The 19,317-nt window shown below is 40.9% G+C and overlaps 1 protein-coding gene across 1 annotated transcript in view; it reads right to left on the bottom strand.

Moving 5' to 3' along the window:
• LOC119853535 (maestro heat-like repeat-containing protein family member 1) overlaps window positions 1–19,317 on the bottom strand; it is a 74,135-nt gene that overhangs the window by 50,388 nt on the left and 4,430 nt on the right. The window contains exons 3-17 of the mRNA XM_038396707.2: window positions 13,368–13,486; window positions 12,929–13,057; window positions 11,559–11,721; window positions 9,557–9,649; window positions 8,352–8,506; window positions 6,256–6,396; window positions 5,701–5,799; window positions 4,907–4,985; window positions 4,651–4,761; window positions 3,822–3,895; window positions 3,367–3,489; window positions 2,725–2,787; window positions 1,808–1,952; window positions 773–816; window positions 116–275 (exon numbers count right to left, since the gene is read on the bottom strand). Coding sequence (XP_038252635.2) covers window positions 116–275; window positions 773–816; window positions 1,808–1,952; window positions 2,725–2,787; window positions 3,367–3,489; window positions 3,822–3,895; window positions 4,651–4,761; window positions 4,907–4,985; window positions 5,701–5,799; window positions 6,256–6,396; window positions 8,352–8,506; window positions 9,557–9,649; window positions 11,559–11,721; window positions 12,929–13,057; window positions 13,368–13,486 — 1,698 coding nt within the window. The remainder of the gene's footprint in view (window positions 1–115; window positions 276–772; window positions 817–1,807; window positions 1,953–2,724; window positions 2,788–3,366; window positions 3,490–3,821; window positions 3,896–4,650; window positions 4,762–4,906; window positions 4,986–5,700; window positions 5,800–6,255; window positions 6,397–8,351; window positions 8,507–9,556; window positions 9,650–11,558; window positions 11,722–12,928; window positions 13,058–13,367; window positions 13,487–19,317) is intronic.

The following is a 19,317-nucleotide window of genomic DNA, read 5'->3' as shown; positions in this document are numbered from 1 at the left end:
AGATGCATACTACTTCTATGGGATCATGCACATGCACTCTGAATCAACAGGAGAGTTGACTCAGAGCCTGTCACACACATCAGCTGTTCTGGGAACCCACTTCCCACTTCCTTACCTTCTAAATATTGTATAAGCTCAGGAATCATCTCCATCCACAACTGTCCCAAATCTGAATGCATCACAGGATGGAGAGAGTTGAGAGGGTGGAGGGCATGCAACAGCTGGAGAGCAACAACCCCACAGCCTCCATCTTTGTAGGGATACAATGAAATCACCTGGAAAATGAAGAGCCAGCATTCATTTCAAGACTCTAGCAGCAAAAGGAACAGTTGGGAGGTTGAACTATAATGCTTCATTTTGTCTCTTAAAAGGTTCCTTTTGTTGGGATGGGGATCAGGGTGGTCTGGAACAGGTTTGTTTATTTATTTATAGGATAAACGGCATTTGCAGGTCTGCCTCATGTCAGAGATTATTTCACAGGGATAGCCACAGAGGCCTGCTTTCAATTTCCTGTTGCCACACCACTCATCACCAGAGACCCCAAGTGATCCAGCCAGGATGTACAGGCATCTGAATGAAAGATCTGGGAGATTATTCTTGGAAATGGTAACTGCCCATCACCATCCAGTATAATTTAAGAAAGGCTCAGCTGGCCCAACCACTGCAAACTGTGGCTTCATAGATGACATATTTTAAATTATTTAAAAATGTATTTTGAAATAAATGCAAGTATCCTGGACCAAATAGATGAGTTACAGGAAGAATTGCTTACCAAAAGACGTAGCAGGAGTGCCTGAGGGGTTGGGAGTTCAGTCGCTGTCATAAAAAGAAATAGAAGCTCATTGAGTCTACAGGAGAGCTGGGGGCACCACACTGAGCTGCGAGTTAGAATTAGACAATTGTTTTTAACCAATAGATAGTGTTTACTGATCAACAGGGTCATTCTCTAACTTGTTATAATGTCAGTCTCAGTTTTGTCACTCTTGGACAGGTGAGTATGGCCAATAATAAAACAGAGCATTTAAACATCTGGCCAGGTGTCCAAGACTTCTGTCAGCATCCCTGCTATGAGTCACATAGCACTAAAGTTAAAGATACTTAAAGGGTAAGAAGCAAGAAGTAACTGGGTGGAAAGACAATTGGATAAGTAAAAGACATCAGAGTTGGAAAATTTTATCAAGAAAGGATGCTTGCAAAACAGAAAAAAAATATGTAGATTCTGGAATCTTTTGAACATCATTGTCTTCATATAAACATATAAAACGGCAGCCCCAGAGTATTTATTCCTCTTTGAGCTTTGTTTTGCCACCTTTAGCTATTTAGGGTGTCTCAATCCAGTCTACTTTATAATAAAAATATGAACTGTAGGAGACAGTCCCATTCAGGATCTCAAATAAAGACTGTTGCTCTCCAAATAGTTCAAGGTAGAACCAATATAGCTGGGCATGATTTTCACCTTCCTGGGAAATTTCCTTATACATTTGTGCTTCTTTTTAGGTATATCTCCCTGCTCATTAGGCTCTTTATTTATAGATTTCTAGCATTCAAAACTTGAATGCTGACAAGAGTTTTGGTCAGTGTATGAAAATTGGAATGAAACACAGCACTTTCATTGGTTGCTAGTGTCTTTCCATATATAATGTAAGTTCTGACTGTATGAGAAGATTCCACAAGAATTGCATTGCCTCTTGCTAACAGGCTAGGTACCTTACTAGTATCAGTCCTGTAACCTTCTCCAGAAGAAAGTTTCATTCACATCTTATATTATGAAGGAGATTTAATTAAATGCAGTTGTTCTGATACTAACGTTGTCTGTGTAACTCCGCCAGGTAAGGAGATAGGCCTCTTTTCCCTGACTTTATGAACAAAGATGTCAAGGTCTTGCAGATGGGGATGAAAGTGTTGACGTACTCCAGAGGGCACACAAACTGCAATAACATTTTCCAGGGCACCTGAAAGCAACAAACAGCATAATGTGGATATCTTTATACATGTGTAACCCACGCACCTCTTGGGTGTGATGCTCTGTCCCATGTCGTGGCACTGAGATCACTTAGAGAGAGATTAATGAGTCTGCTCTACAGCTTTAGCTAAGAACCATGTGGCTTTTAGCTTATGCAATAGAGGCTCATGCATTTAGCTCCACAGGTCCCAGGTTCGATCCCGCCTGCCAATGACCGGGGTCCATCGGTGTTACACATGCACCATCAGCTCGCTTGTGACTTTCCTTTTATCAATGGAAAAAAAATGCTGCTTCTTAACCAATATTTCAGAATTCTGATCTCTTACTTAATGGCAGATAGAACTGCCTTTCTCTGCCTCTCACAATAGCACATCCAAATCTATACGGTTTTGTTTGATTCTTCCTTCTCATTATGGTCCCGATTCCTTTGGTATGCTAAGCACCTCCAGTAAGTTAATGCGTACTCTTCAAATACCAAGGAAATTCAAGGGAGTTAAGCATACTCAACATCTCACAAGAAGAACTCAGCACTTAGCAGGATCAAAGGTACCCCTTTCCTCTCTTCCTAGCCAATCACATACTTCTCTCTTCATGACTGACCCCGGCTCTTTTGCATATAAATGATTCTCATGAGGAACACATCTGAAGGAAGATCCCTTTGAGGCATGTCCCAGCTGGTGCATGCAGGTGAGGAAGTCAGGGAGAACCCTTTGAGTGGAACTACTGGAAAGTTTGATCAGTCCATGTGTTTTCGTGCTTACCAGGTTTAGGGTGTTGATACTATACACCTGGACTGCCTCTTCATCCCAGTCACCTTCAGGCTTCTATAAATAGAAGAAAAATTAGGACAAATTAATCTATTTGCCTTCTAACCACATTGAGATGGAGGGGAAGAGGGATAGCGTAAGTCCTTGAATGACTGCAGGTATCTAGAGGAATGTTTGAAAGATAATTATTTGAGTCAAACATAGTGGTCCTTAAGAAAATTTCATTGAAGCCCTTATTGAAGCCCAATTAAATCCCCTTCCTTCTCCCAGCTTGCCACGCCCCAAAAGCACTTTTCACTGACATTTTGAAAAAGTGAAATCATTCCCATTCACATTAAGGTTTGTAATTTTTTGTTTTTTACAAAAACCCAAACCTGCATTTTGGCATAAAACATACTTGACACCATCCCTTTAACTTAAATAAATGTAATTGGTGGATACTGGTGAAGACAGCAATAAGAGGCAGAAAATTATACAGAACATAGTATGATATTTTCTACTTCAAAGGTACATAGTGATATATACATTCATGGTAGGAAAAGGTATAGCAGAGTTTGAAAGGTCCAGGGAAAGGGTAACAATTGTTAAGAGGCCAGGAGGATTAAAAATTAGGGGAGACATTTTTCTGCTTCTTACCATGGTGCAGACAGGGAGTTCACACTGCCGAATGAGAAAATTCACAAGTACACTGCCTCCTGGCAAGGTGAGATACCCACAGCATGCAAAACTTCTAATCAGCTGCAAGAGAGGACTTTTCACCTCCAGAAGACACACGAATGAAGACAGTCAATGATATTTAAAAATCCCAATGTGCACCACAAATGTACTGTCTGAAATGCTCCTCCCCACTGTAGAGTTTTTTACCTTATGCTTCTTAAGTACATGATCAGGGCTTGCTGATCATAAATGAGAAATCAGAGAATGCAGCTGCAGCTGCATCAACTGTGTTGTCAGAGCCACAGGGCAAACAACCTGCCCCAGCCCAACAGGCAAAATCCTTCCCACTAGTTACGCTGGTGATTCTATAAATCCATCTCCTACCTTAGAAGCTTAAGACAAGTCTGTTCCCAGACATTTGAATGTTCTCTTACCTGATAGTTGTTTTCATGTATGAGGAGAGCCACAGATTGCACCATGATGTCTTTTACTTTGTCCATATGGGGAGCTGAAAGGAATATAGACAGGGGCTTTAGCAGGCTGGAGTCTATCACAAGAATCTCCTCACTCTTTTTAACTTCCTATACCACCATTCTTGCCTCTTTATGGATTAGATAAACATTTGGTTAACTCCTTTTTAGGCTCTGTCCTTCAAGACAAGTTATGTAAGCACAACCACTGTCGTATTGTAAGATTACATCACCACTTCATGATGCACCATCATGGCATGGTAGCATTGCATCACGCCAGGGGTATTTTGGGACTCTTTCAATAAGTTGCAAGCCTCTAAGCATGAGAGACAGCCCTGTCATGAGGAGGATTGTTTTGCCTGACCCTACTCCTGCTGCCATACCGAGACTGAATAGAGTTATGCTGGTTTATACCAACTGAGGATCTGGCACCATTAATACATCAGTAAAGCTGTGAACGTGAATTAAGATTGGGAACGTATACTTGAATTCAGATTTCAAATATAAAATTGTTCAGCCATTCACACACAAAGTTCTAATGCCAAGCTTAAATGTGTCCTGCACACAAGAGGCTGGCTCCAAAAATCAGGGGCAATAGTCTCAGCTGGGACATGGAAGGACCTTGTCCCTGGGCTTGACAGACAGAGGCACGCTGATAATTCACATCATTTTTGTGTGTTCATTTGGTACTCGTGAAAGGGAGAAGCTGATGGCACTAGCTAGTATAAATAAGCAAGTGGCAGATGAGCTCCCCCACCGCAGTTCTGCTCTTGTGCCTTCCTTTTTTACTTACGCTCCTGGGTAACTTCTCTCAAGACTGTGAGAGCTGCAGTGCACTCCACCTCTTCTGCACCCGCCATCGGCTTTCTGAGGAAAGCCATAATATCCTCCTGATAAATAGGACCTAACAGAAGAGAAGTCTGACTAATAACAAATGATGTAAAGGGAAGAAAACCCACCACATTTCCAAATGAAGTTTTTTTTAGAAGAGTCAGGAATCTGAGATGCTGTTACTGTTATTTCATTTCAATGTTTCTTTCTATTCTTACCCAGCACCTGGAAGGCTCGCAATGCAGCGGTTTGGTTCCAGTTACTTGGCGTATCAGATATTTCAGTCTTAGTGCAAACCTGAAAACAGAAGAAATCCCTGTCACAGACACATGGTTCTACAGCAAAGGAGCATTTGAAACATTCACAGAAGCTGGAAAACCTGGTCCTTCAACACCCTAGGAATATTTAGCAAACCATCTCCTCTAAAAGAAAATAAGCATATTTGCTTCATTCAGCCCCACAGGAGTGCCCCAAGGTAGTGGAAAACTTAAACGTATCAAAGACTGACAGAAGAACAAGAGTCTGTGTGACCCTGATTGGTGCATCAGAAGAGGGAATTCCTCTAAGGGAATGTTAGATTCCTGTTCTCAAGAGAGGTCCTGTGATGAAACTTTCTTGTTGAGGAGAAAGCAGCACCCACTTCCTGTCCTGAGAATAGAGAGCGGGAGAGAAGGGCAGTGCCCCACGTGATAGAGAAGAGAACAGCAGGTGAAGAGGGACAGATCTGTGATGACAGAGAAGGGTGCTTTCCTCCTTGGAGCTAGCATTCCCCTCTCAATGGAATAGCAGGTTGAATCATCCCTAAAAAATTCAGTCTTCACAGCCCTCTGCAGAAACATTAGATTTTTCACCCTTCTTCAGGATATCTGAGAAACGAAACAGCCCAGGACAAGAGACAGGAAAGTATTGGGGAACAGACAACCGCAAAGAGCAAAATCAACTATTGACCACGAGTGACATCTGGAGCAAAGTGATATTATTTTCCAATCCTGATTGGAGTCAACCTCCTTACCTGTGTGAATAGAGTACTGAGAATATTGTCCAGACTATGGTACAACCTCTTACTCCATTTCCTGTGGCACAGTATAGCATCCAGAAGATGGCACAAGCACTGTGGTAAAGAAGTGAAGAGTAATAAGGAATTATCTACTGAACCAATCATCTATGGAATTTTGCTTCTAATTATGAAAGGTTTCCCACATATCCTATCAATGGCTGAATTTATCCCACACTTGTCTCTGTACTTCCTGACTCTCCAGGGACAAGAAGTAGACCATATGCTTCATTCCACAGGCCCCTGAATCTGTCACCTGCCATCATTTGAGATCAGGCCAGTGGTTCAACTGGTTGTATCCTATTCTCAGGGTTTTTTTTAAAAAACAAAATATCTAACCAGTTCCTCATCTATTCCTTACTCTAGATATGTGTCCCTGCCCAGCTCCTTTCAGATAAAGCCTAGGCTTGGAATCAGTATCTCCTCACAACAAGGAAGCAGTGGTTCTGTGGTAATGAAGAGCAATCTAACTCCTCTAGTCACTAATCACAGACATACCCTTGGATTGCTTACCTCTGTGACATAAAAATGTTGTATCCTGGTTCCATACTGATGCAGGAGTTCTGTGATCAAACACTGAAGATGATTTTTCAGTGTTTGAATAGACATGATGAAAAACAGCTGGCCAATTACATCCAATGTGGCTTCCATCACCTATGCAGGAGGAAGAAAAGGGAAGGAATAAACCTTTGCCAGGTGAGATCGAGCATGGTTACCAATATGTCCATGTATCAGCATTGAGGCACCTGAAAGTATCTACAATTTTAATAGTGATATCTCACCAAAACTTTCTAGAGAAGGTCTCTCACTTCTGAGGTCTGTGATAGAATGCGCCCATGTATCCAGTGTCAAGTCACATTGATTTATAGCTGCAGTTTTACACAGTAAAATTTTCAGCTAGTTTTATTCATCCTCACCCTGAAATTTGTTTTAACATTCTTCCTCCACTGAATATCAGCATTTCAGATTATTTGCCCCTCCTCCCCCATGCCTGCATTTTCCCAGGTTGAATGTGATAGTGAAATTTGCTACCTATATTTTTTGCTTCTTTGGGTCCTTTTAATTATTTGTGTGTCCTCACTGGTATTTGCAACATTACCCAATTTACTGTGCTTTGTAAATTCACTTTCCTCCAAGAGCTAAAATAGGAAAAGTGTGATGAGAACTTTTGTCATATCTCTCTGCCCAGGTCTCTTTTGTTCTGTTCCTCTTCATGATGTCTGTTGTCCCCTTTATCCCTTCCCTGAGACTAACTTAGAGCCTAGGATGCAGTTAGGAATAATACAATTATTAAATTACTTCCTAGTGTTGAAAGCTATCAGGATGTGGAACAGTCCAACAGAAGTGACAGAATTTCCATTGCTTAAGTTATTTCACATTAGACAATCCATGGGAGGTGGCAGCATAGAGAACAACCTGGCATTGATACCAGGGATAGATCAAATGACCTAACAGGTCTTTTCCAACTTTAATTTCCATTTATGACAAAAGGTTAGGGTTGCAAACCAAAACACTAAAAAATTAGGAAATTCCAGTATTAAAGTATCATGTGCAACCCTAACTCTGCTTTCTTGTAGGTATACACTCTGTAAAAAGTCTTTAATGACAATCACAGGACCCCAGGATTTTTTCCTACAGGACACCTGCTTCATTCATGGAGACTTTCACAGGCTTAGAACTTGGCCAAATTTAGGTAAATTTTCACAGGATCAGGAACAGGCACAGCTCTGACAGCAGACTGACCCCCCTGCAAAATTTCAACCCTTAGCTCCAAAGCATAGACTCTCTAGAGCTTTTCAGTGAAACAATAGTATTTTTTTACCATGGGAAAAATGTATTTTCCCTAAACTTGTTTTGAGAAACAGCTGAACCATTTTTGCTGAAATTCCTGCTCCCACCCTATCTCAAAGAAAAATTCAAATTCGTGGCATAGCAAATTTTAGCCTAAATAGCTGAAGTTTGGCAAAGTTTTAAGCAACTGAAAACCTGTTTTATAAAGGAAAACGTTAATCAAACCTACTTCTGTCACCTATAGTCCAACTACTCTTGATAAGCATGTCAGATGAATGTTTCTGCTAAAATTATCAATCTTGAAATAGTTAACAATGTTGACATTTGAACAGTCATGATTAGGCTTCAGTGATAATGCCCAGATAAGATTTAAAAGGACAGCTAAAACCTCACAGAGGTATTGTTTTAAGCTGTCTGTCTGACAACTCCCATGTTGGTTCATGTTTGGATCTTCACTACCATTAGGACTAGAAACTTAATGTCTTTTCCCAAAAAGTTAATGCTCAGTTCCTGCAGAAAATCAGGAAGCCTTTAGAAACAGAAGGGTGTCCTAGCCCATCCTCACTCACTTCACACCCTGCTTTTTCTCTCCCATGGTGGATTCCTCCACATCAATAATGAGGCCACATTTTCAGAGGCAGAGAGAGATGTGAAGAAAGCTTGTCCTGCTGTCACCCAAGCTATAGCTGTTCTGTAGATAAATAGGCAATTCAACCTATAGCACTGGCTTTCATACTCCTTTCACCTGTACAGATTCACCTTCCAAATTCTACACACAGACTAAAAAATGCGCAGTGCCCAGGATTTCCTCTTCTCACCTTTCCCTTTGCAGTTGGGAACCATTTGTTGAAGATCACCAAGAAGGTCACATAGGCTTTGGCAGCTGCAGTTTCTCTGGTAATGTCCAGCTCCTCAGCTCCCTGTGGTGGCTGTGCCAGGTACCTTGATGCACACTTAGAGAGTTCTCTTAGTACTGCACGGAGAGCCAAAGAATTGTATTTTACTTCACAATTGGTAATAATCAGCATAGTTTTGGAAAGTTCTGCAGGGTCCGTAATTGAAATAAAGAATATCCACCCTGTTCACAAATTCAATTTGGAAAACCACCTTCCTGGAATTGATAGCTAGTCCCCTCTAAACTCTGCTGGAGATCCCAGACATGTTTACATGATTCAGCCTTTGCAAGTTGAATAGTCAACATGAAATGGGGTCTAGCCACTCTGCACTACAGAGAAAAAATACTTGACAATTCTGAGACCCCATAGCTCACTGGGTAAAAGAGTCTCATTGACTGAGGATTTCCCTCTGAAATTAGAAACAAATGACAAATGGTGGATCAATGCACCTGCCTCATGAACGTTACATACAGAACAAAACCAAAGCACTGAGGAAGTGATTTTGAAATAGTCACTCCCCTTGACAGGTACACATTCATGGGAATAGGCTTATTGGCTTCAATGATGCAACAACGAGAGGAAAGGGTTTCAAAATCTGACCCTGGACACTGAATCCAAATGACTCTTTTCCAAGACATTAGGAGCATATTATCTTCATCCTCTTTCACATTCACAATCTTCCTAACCATGGCTCCATGCTTTGTCAATCTCCACCGACTTCCCTAGCCACCTTTCTGTACGCAATTCAATATATCCTTCCTGATATTTGAAAATCTCCCTTGAACTCACTTCTCCAGACCTCTCGGACCTGTATATTCAGCTACTTCCTCTGCCTCATCTCTCCACTCTCTTTCATCCTTGACCTAAGAAAACATATAGGCTAGCGAGGGGTCGGTAGTAGCTGGATCTCAGTTGGGAAAGAAGAGGGTAAAAGGAGCTTCCCCTCCTCTCCCCTTATTGTATAAGTTTAGGCAGAACTGCATTCCCTGTGCTCAGGCAAGCACTTGCTAATTCTCCCCTCCTCCCTCTTGATGCATCATAAAGTCAATAAAGGAAGTCTGTGGGAAATGAGATCCAGACCTGGGAAAGGGAAAATCCCTAAATACAAGGAAACTTGAAATTCTCACCATCACTAAATATCAGCATATATTCTTCTGACTGGACCAGGGGCAGGGCTGGCAGGACACAGTCCCACATTGCACCTATATAGGGAGCCATTACTAGAAGAGAGGAAAGGAAAACACAATCACCTTTGTTTCCAGCTGAAACGTTCCTTTTTGTCCTGTGGGATTCATCTTCAGTACTTAAGGGAATTGCTTAAGGGAATTGTATCTGCCTGTCGAGCCCACTGCAGAGCAATGGAGTGTGTGTTTCATATCACATATGTAAAAGGGATACGCAACTCTATGCATTTTTGATAGATGTAGCTCAAGCTACAAGCAGTTGTTACTTGTGAGCAGTTCCAAGTGGGCTGATACCTTGACAAACAGCTTCTCCAGCAAGTAGTTTTTATAAAAAGCCAAATGTCAGGAACACTATAACATGAAGGGCTCTCCCCTCATTATCCACTAACATACAGAGGACAAAGGTTGGCTATGGACTATAGATCTTCCATCTGTGGCCTGGAAATATACCCAGATCGCCTCTCAGAAAGAAACTCTTATGGAATGCAATATTTTCACAGGAAAATGATGTCTGCAAGAATCTAAAAAATCTGTAGTGGAAATGTGTGTAGGTGAGGGAGAGCAGAAGGAGGGTCTCCGGTTGTGTAGGTCCTGGAGATATTTTGGGTCCTTATATACATAGGCATCTATACTACACCTTCTCACCAAGATAGCTTTCCACCTCTTTCTGCACTCCCCAACAGTAGCCAATGAATCCCTCCGCCTCCCATTCCTTCAAAAGCTTCCTTTCCTGGCCCCAAAAGCAGATCTTTCCCCTCAAGCACTCCAAGACCCCGACCTTCCTAGCTGTCAGTGGCTCCTGCAAGAAGCCAAGATTAATCATTGGATGATATGGTCTCTGCCAAACTGGTGCTCCTGCTGCAGCCAAAAGCATGAGCTAAACCAAATGAAAGTATAAAAACACAAGGGTACAGGACTTACCTTGCACCACAAGGGCCAGATTGTACCTTTTAAGGCATATGCCTGTGGTGGAGGCAGTGTGAAGCTGCACTGACCCAAAGGAGTTTGAAGAGAGAGCATGTATACTGCACTGTCCCTTTGGATGGTGCAGCCTACTCAGCTCTGCAGTCCAGTGCAGAGGTGGGACAGGGCCATGTTCCTTTTGGGGCCATTTGCAACCTGGATGGTGTGTGGAGAAAGCAGCCCCAGCATTCTATCAAGCACAAGTACTATGATTTTCCTGAGCCCAAACTCCCTCCCACCACTGACATAGCCACAATAAGGCTATGGACAATCTATCCCTAAGAGGATGAGCGGAAGCTCCTTCAGGAGTGAATGGTGTAGCCGAGATGTCTGAAATCCTGCTCCACCCCCACCCCAAAAATTTTAAGTTTTCACAAAATCAGAAATTTTAAATTGAAAATGCGAGTTGAGTGCCTCATGGGAGTTGTAGTTTGCTCTTCATGTCCCAACTCTATTCTCTGGGCTGGGCGGCCCAGATGGACTACATCTCCTATAATGCACAATGGCCAGGCTCTCCACATTATACTGTTTCCCTTCTCCAAGAGGGGAGACCATGATCCATTATGGAAGATGTAGTCAAGCAGCTGATCCAAGCTCATAGAGGAGAACGGGAATATGAAGCGCAAACTTCAACTCCCATGAGGCACCACAACTCTCATTTTTGACAAAATCTTTAGGTTTGTGGCTAAAATATTTTGACAAAAAAAATCAACCAAACAAAATCTACCAAGGAAAGCAGACACTTTTAATGAAAAAATTCATTTTGTCACAACCCCAATTTTCCATTGAAAGCCAGTTAGGTGGGAAATTTTTGACCAGCCACAGTGTAGCAGTCATTATATGAAGGGTACATAGGAAAAGCCGAGATAACTCAGACCTGTTTAGTGGGGCCACACAGGTGAACACTTCCCTGGAGAATAACATGAAACACTTTCCAGTCTAACAAGAAACTCAGACAACAGGAAGTTCAGAAAGATGGTACCACTGAATTGACAGAGCTTCTCCATTGCACAGAGGACATTGCGGTGGGGCAAGACTTTTGGCTGGAATCTTTCCTGTAGCATGGCCACGACATCTCCTGGGCAGTGCTTCCCAATGGCCACTAGGATTGCAATGGCAGCCTCCTCAAATTCCTCCTTCAGCTCCTTGATCAGCACAGAGAAATTCTTGCCTTATTAGATGCACTCAGAATTACACATGAAGGACTTTTCTCCGTGGAATCATTACCATCAGAAAAGAGTCCAAGAGACAGGTAAAGGAGTGAAAAGCTTCTGCTGAGATCTGAAAACCATGTCTCCCTTCCCCCCTGCCATGTTGGGGAAGGAGAAGGTGGGGGATGGGGGGGGAATAACGCAATCCTATCAGGGAACTAGAAAAGTGATCAACCTGATTAACTTAGGGTGCATCCTATCTTAGTCATTACAGTCCTATGGTCTCACCACTACAACATTGTGGATCAAATTCATCCTTGGGATCCTATTTTCCAGCTTCAGGACACTGGTAACTCCCACTGAAATCAATGGGAATTACTCAGATCCCATGGCAAAGGAACAGGACCCCTGGCATAACTCTACTCACTTCAATAGAGTTACATCAGGGATGAATTTGGTCCCGTCATCTAAATGGGCAGAATGCTAATGAGGAAATAAGTTTAAATGCCTAGTTTAGACAGACAAAAGGTAACAGGCTATTCCAAGACAGGAATTGCTTTCCTACAATTATCCATGATAAAATAATAAAACAGCATTAAATTTGGGTTCCTGAAGGATCGCAAAGCACTTCACATATAACATGTCATATAATCTCTAAAGGATCATGCAGCCACAATTGGGTCTGATCATGGCAGTAATTCTACACCAACAAGCTCTTTGGGACAGGGACTGTGTTGTTGTTCTGTGTTTATGCAATGCCAAGGACAATAGGGTCCTGGTCCTTTAGTAGGCCTCCTCAGCACTATTATAATACAAATAATAAATATATATAATAATAAATAACATTAAGTGACAGTTGAAGCAAAATGCATCTACAGGAGGATTTTCACATATAGTAAACAGAATGACTAGCTCTAGAATATAATTTTGCCAAAAGTGCCACAGAGTCTGTTATAATTCACTTCAGTTACTGAAGAAACCTGAATATGTTTACTTAACTGATGAGAGCTGACAAAAATCTCAGCTCAGGTTATCATATGGGCTTCAGAAACATGTCATGTGACATGCCCAGGGCACCAATAACCATCCTTTATTGTTCATGGCACTATTACCTTGAGAAAGAATGAACCTCTGAATAAAGACCTGGATGCCTGGATTCAGTTTTGAGTCCCTCTTTCTCTCCTACATCTTATATTCTTACCGTCTTCTTGATTAGATTGATGGAGGTGATGTCAAGCAGACGCTGAGCCAGGTCACTGTTCAGGTGGTTGACAACACTGATTTTTCTTTCTAGGTTTCTCAAGATGTGGAGCTGGTGCTCCACAGACAACTACAAGGAGGACAGAAAACAGCAACTTGGGTTGATGTTTGGGAAAGTGAGAATTTAACATAGTTTCTGACAAATTCTGTGGATTATAATATTATTCCAACTATTGTGATTGGTGGGATGGGTCAGGAGAGAAGGAATCAGAGCATATGGGAAACATGAGAGGGAAATAGACAATCAAATCAAGTAACTAGAGAGGTGGGATGAATCACAGGGAACAGGCGAGGGGAGAAGTTGGCTTATATGGGAGAGGCAAAATGAAGGAGGCTGATTCATATAAACTGTTTTTGCATTGCATAAAGGCTATTCATACCAAATCATTGTTCTCAAGACATTCTAGGATACTCTTTATCTCCGCCTCCTTATTGTCCGATTCAGTGAGCTCGATTACTCCTTCTCCTTTCCCCAAAGCCTTTTGGAATATTTTTGAAGCTGACAAAAAGAAAGAAAGTTAATTCTTGTCTAATAGGAGGATACCCACCTCCTCCCTGTCAAGCAGGACAAAAACCACAGTGAAATGCACAGTCTCACACTATCAGTTCCTCTGGAACTGTTCCCTACATTCTGGACTAAATCCTTAGGTGCTTTAAATCCATTGACTTCAGTGGAGCTGTGTGGATTTACACCAGCCAACGACCTGTCACTCCCTGTCCAAAATGGTTAAATGACACAATGGAATATAGAGGTTTCACACTATCATGATCCTGCAAATGCCTCAGATTTATAATGCAGAGAAGCTAATGAACAGTCTGGAAGAAAAATGTAATCACTGCGACAGGGAAAGTGCTATGCAAATGAAGCAACCTTCAGTTTGCAATGAGAGAATATAGAATACATTGCACATGAGCTATGGCCATGATCCAAAGTCCATTGAAGTTAATGGAAAGACTCCCATTGACTAGACCTGGGTGCATAAAGTATTTTTTACTTCACTGACAATTGCAATAAAAAAATGTTTTGGGTTGAACCAAAACTAAGATTTTAAAAACATTCTGGTGAATTTAAGAGTGAAAAAAATGTTTCAGGTCAAATGAAATGTTTTGTTTAAGTTTCAAGCATTTTAAAACTTTTTAATTAAAAAAAAGGGTAAAGGAACAAAACAAAAACTCATTTTCAATTGAAAACCTGAAACATTTTTGTTTTGAAAATGTCAAAAATAAACTATTTTTTCCAGTGTTTTTTTCACCTAATAAATGATTTAGCAAAATCAACATGAATTTACTAAACATTTTGATGTTGCCAAACCTGCGGTTTTTGCTGGAAAATATTTCAGTCAAAACATTTTGTTCAGCTCTACCACTAACTTCTATGGGATCTGTGACAGAAAGTTTGGATTGCTACAAGTTGCAACTTAATAAATCAGAAGACTTTACAGAAAAAAAGAAAAAGATAAACAAGCAGTTATGAAAAACTGAATATTAATTTTGATTTAAATAAAAATTTTCAATAGACCTCTAGACAGGTATGCAGTCAGATGCCTTGAAAACTTTGGATGAAAAGTGTTACCAAAAATGCAAAGTATTATTCGTTTATTTTAATTAATTATAAATATCTGTAAATCTGTGAACCAGACACTCTTCTAATGATAGGGATAGTGCAGAAATTACCCATAAAACTCCACAGCCAAGTCAACCATTAATCTCAAGGGTGAGAACAATGCCACCACAGGAAGACAGGAAAGACTGACATTTAGCTGAACCTCCTACCTTTTCAATGAGCTGCACAGGATTTAGCCACCAAAGTCGCAGATTTAAGGGACAAACACTAATTCAGCCACAATAGCCTTTAGTCTAGAGGTACCATGGCTATAGAAAACCATGAAGTATGGGGGGATGGGGGTGGGGGAGGAACAATGAAATTATGATGAAGTGAAAAGAAAACTAAAATTTAAGAATCATAGCATACCTATGCTGCCCCTAGTCTGGGTACATGAGGTCTCTAATAATTTTTGTTGCCCTTCTCTGGACATGTATGTTTCTGCTTTTTCTTTTTTTGATGTGACCAAGTGTGGTATCATTTTAGAACCAAATTCTTCTCTCAGTTCCAGAGGTATAAATCTAGAGTAATCTTATTAAAAACCAATTGAGTTACTCCTATTTACCAATGTTCTTACACTGCGCCTGTCAAGGTGGTGTGTGAGCAAATCTGGATTTGAACCAGTATAACTGAAAATAGAACAGAGTAGCAGCCGTGTTAGTCTGTATTTGCAAAAAGAAAAGGAGGACTCGTGGCACCTTAGAGACTAACAAATTTATTTGAGCATAAGCTTTCGTGAGCTACAGCTCACTTCATCGGATGCATTCGGTGGAAAATACAGTGGGGAGATTTATATACACACACACACACACACACACACACACAGAACATGAAACAATGGGTATTACCATACACACTGTAAGGAGAGTGATCACTTAAAATGAGCTATTACCAGCAGAAAGGGGCGGGGGGGGGGAGGAAGGAGGAAAACCTTTTATGGTGATAATCAAGGTGGGCCATTTCCAACAGTTAATAAGAACGTCTGAGGAACAGTGGGGGGGTGGGGTAAGGGGGAGAAATAACATGGGGACATAGTTTTACTTTGTGTAATGACCCATCCACTCCCAGTCTCTATTCAAGCCTAAGTTCATTGTATCCAGTTTGCAAATTAATTCCAATCGTTGGAGTCTGTTTTTGAAGGTTTTTTTTGTTGAAGGATAGCCACTCTCACATCTGTAATCGAATGACCAGAAAGATTGAAGTGTTCTCCGACTGGTTTTTGAATGTTGTAATTCTTGACGTCTGATTTGTGTCCATTTATTCTTTTACATAGAGACTGTCCAGTTTGACCAATGTACATGGCAGAGGGGCATTGCTGGCACATGATGGCATATATCACATTGGTAGATGCGCAGGTGAATGAGCCTCTGATAGTGTGGCTGATGTGATTAGGCCCTATGATGGTGTCCCCTGAATAGATATGTGAACAGAGTTGGCAACGGGCTTTGTTGCAAGGATAGGTTTCTGGGTTAGTGGGTCTGTTGTGTGGTGTGTGGTTGCTGGTGAGTATTTGCACCAGCAAAAGTGAGTTGGAGAACATTTCAATCTCTCCGGTCACTCGATTACAGACCCGAGAGTTGCTATCCTTCAACAAGAAAACTTCAAAAACAGACTCCAATGAGAGACTGCTGAATTGGAATTAATTTGCAAACTGGATACAATTAACTTAGGCTTGAATAGAGACTGGGAGTGGATGGGTCATTACACAAAGTAAAACTATTTCCCCATGTTATTTCTCCCCCCCATCCCACGCCCCACTGTTCCTCAGACATTCTTATTAACTGCTGGAAATGGCCCACCTTGATTATCACCATAAAAGGTTTTCCTCCTTCCTCCCTCCCCTTCCTGCTGGTAATAGCTCATCTTAAGTGATCACTCTCCTTACAGTGTGTATGGTAATACCCATTGTTTCATGTTCTCTGTCTGTGTATATAAATCTCCCCACTGTATTTTCCACCGAATGCATCCGATGAAGTGAGTTGTAGCTCACAAAAGCTTATGCTCTAATAAATTTGTTAGCCTCTAAGGTGCCACAAGTACTCCTTTTCTTTTTGAAAATAGAACTTGACCTTTCCTGGCTGATATGTTCACTTTTAGTTGATGATGTCTTGGTCTTGCAAGAGGATGGGCTTGAATTTAAATGTTATTCTCTGTGCCTCTCTCTTGTTATCCTGAAACTAAACACAACGTTCAAGGTCACCAATGTATTTAATAGTAGATTTATATAGTCACAGTAACAATGTTCTCCATATTGTTTTCTCTCCTTTTCTTAATATAGCTGTGACGGGTTTTGCTTGTTGTGTAGTGACAGGAAAATAACTTGGTATTCAAGTCCTGTTAGGGAGATCACTGACTAGAGGAATTCTCCAGTATGACGTTTGGCTTTGGATCATTCAGACCCTCTGAAAGGCACTTCCTGAGCTGGGTGGGCATGAGTCCCTCTCTTTTCACTTCTCTTATAGTATCAAGCAAGTGATTTGCCCACTTCCTGGCCTGGTATGAATGTGCCTTTTCTCTTTTCTTTCCATCCTAGCTGGACAGATTCTCTTTCTTTTCTTTTCCATCTCCTATTTTCCTCTCTTCAAACAGAATCACTAGGAAAATAAAGGTGTTACAGCAATTTAGAAAAAGGTCTTTGTGAGTGCATTAGAGTGAAGCAGGATTGGCTCTGTTGTGAGTTTGAGTGCATTAGAGAGAAGCAGGATTGGCTCATGAGAGTAAGTGCAATTGAGAAAAAAGCCTTTGTGAGTGCATTAGAGTGAAGCAAGATTGGCTCTGTTGTTTCTACAGCCCTTTCAAGATGTAAAATGCTATGCAAATTCTATTCATCAATAACAATAATGTTTTATTGAACTATTACAGGAAATAGTAATACCTTGTCTGTTAATACTGTAATATAGCAAAGTTGGCTTCCTCTATCAATTTCCTGTTTTAAGATACTATTATTAAGTTAGCTAGGACCAATACAGAATTATGAAAAAGTCCAACATAGCACATGAGAGCATAGAACAAACCCTAATGAGCCAAGTCACGTATACAACATATGGCCACAGAACATAGATACATAAGTTCTTAAATGTGCTGTAGTGCACAATCCTACATTGTCTAAATCGTAAGGGGTAATGATGAATGAATTATATATTATCTCATCTAAAGATTTTCCAATCCCTACTTTCTTACTAAATGATTTAAAGAGACATTTTTGGGTAGATTAGGCACAACCTGTAGATGTTTTAAACTAAAACAGAAACAATAATGTATGTGAAAGTGGTTCTTTGGGTGAGTGGTCTTTCATAATAAGTTATACACAGTCTAATTAGAGGGGGAAGTAAGGCAAATATCACATCATCATTATTATTTTACATTGATATTGTGGTAGTGACTAATGACCTCAATTAAGTCATAACAGCATTGCACTAGCCACTGTATAATGTATAGTGAGTGACACTTCCTGCTCCAAAGAGCCTATAGTCTAACAGACAATACATAACAGGTGGGCAGTAGGATGGTAAGGTAAGATGGGGTAACAAAAACAAGTGTGTTTTAGTACAGACTAGCTGTAGCTAAGAATTATGCACAATAAATAGCAGATATCACAGCTCACTACAGACATATAAAGGAAAAATGCCAAAATCACAGGTCTCATTTTAATAATATCCTGTTGCTGCTTTTTGACCTGAGTGGCTAGTCAAATTTTATGGCCCTGGGGATGTGCCAGTTGGAAGAAGAAATTGTTGGAATGTGGCATTTTCTTTGACGCTTGCTTGTTTATTTACAAGGAACATACAAAGTCTTCCTTCTCTGAACTCAGGAGGAACCAAGAACAAAAAGGTGCAGTTTCACAGCCCCCAAGCCTCTTTAGCCAAAACCAGACCCAGAATTCTCTCTCTAAGTCACACTGTGCTCACAAGCTAGTGCTTGGCTTTCTTGCTTTTTGCCTCTGCCTCTCAGTGTTCTGTCTGTTCTCACTTTCCATGTGTTCTGCCTTCCATCCTGCACACAGATGCAAAATGAACAAGACTTATTAAAGCCTCGCTGCCTGCCCACTCAGTCCAAACTGCGGGGTTTTAGATTGGGGGCGTCTGATTAACTCAGTTATGTAAATTGAAAGGTGCATTCACACCCTGTCCCAACAGATTTGTTATCAGAGCAGTCATCAGTACCTCTCAGCATAATGCTCCTTTCTTTTACAATAAAAGCTACTTAATAACAGTTAGCTGATTGTTTAAAATATTGTAGGACTGCTATACCACTGCCTCTCATTCAGTAGCAGCAAACCTCTCTACATCATAATCAAATGACAAATGCCTAGCCTAATTTTGAAGAGCTCCTGCCCACACTTAGCCTTTGATGCAGCCAGGTTCAAACATGGCAATGCTTAAGGTTCTCGGTTAAATTAGTACAGCTGTTTATTATAATAGGATTGTCTAGTAGTTAGGGCACAATGGGACCCAGGAAACCCAAGTTCACATCCCTATTCCACCCCAGACTTCTTGTATGACTTTCTGCAAGTCTCTCTCTACCTCTGTTCTCCCTCTGTAAAATGGGAATAGCACTTTCTTAATTCACAGATAAATACATTAAAGATTATGAGGAACTCAGATACTATAACAACAGGGATCAGATAAGTACCTAAGAGATAGATCCATCTGCCCACTATCTCTGAACAAGTCTCTTCAATAAGTGTCAATATGAAGGAAGCAAGAGTCTCTCCTCCTAAAATCTGA

The sequence above is a fragment of the Dermochelys coriacea genome, chromosome 3 (genome assembly GCF_009764565.3).
Source record: "Dermochelys coriacea isolate rDerCor1 chromosome 3, rDerCor1.pri.v4, whole genome shotgun sequence".
Taxonomy (NCBI): Eukaryota; Metazoa; Chordata; order Testudines; family Dermochelyidae; genus Dermochelys; species Dermochelys coriacea.
This window is presented reverse-complemented; position numbering and strand designations above follow the sequence as displayed.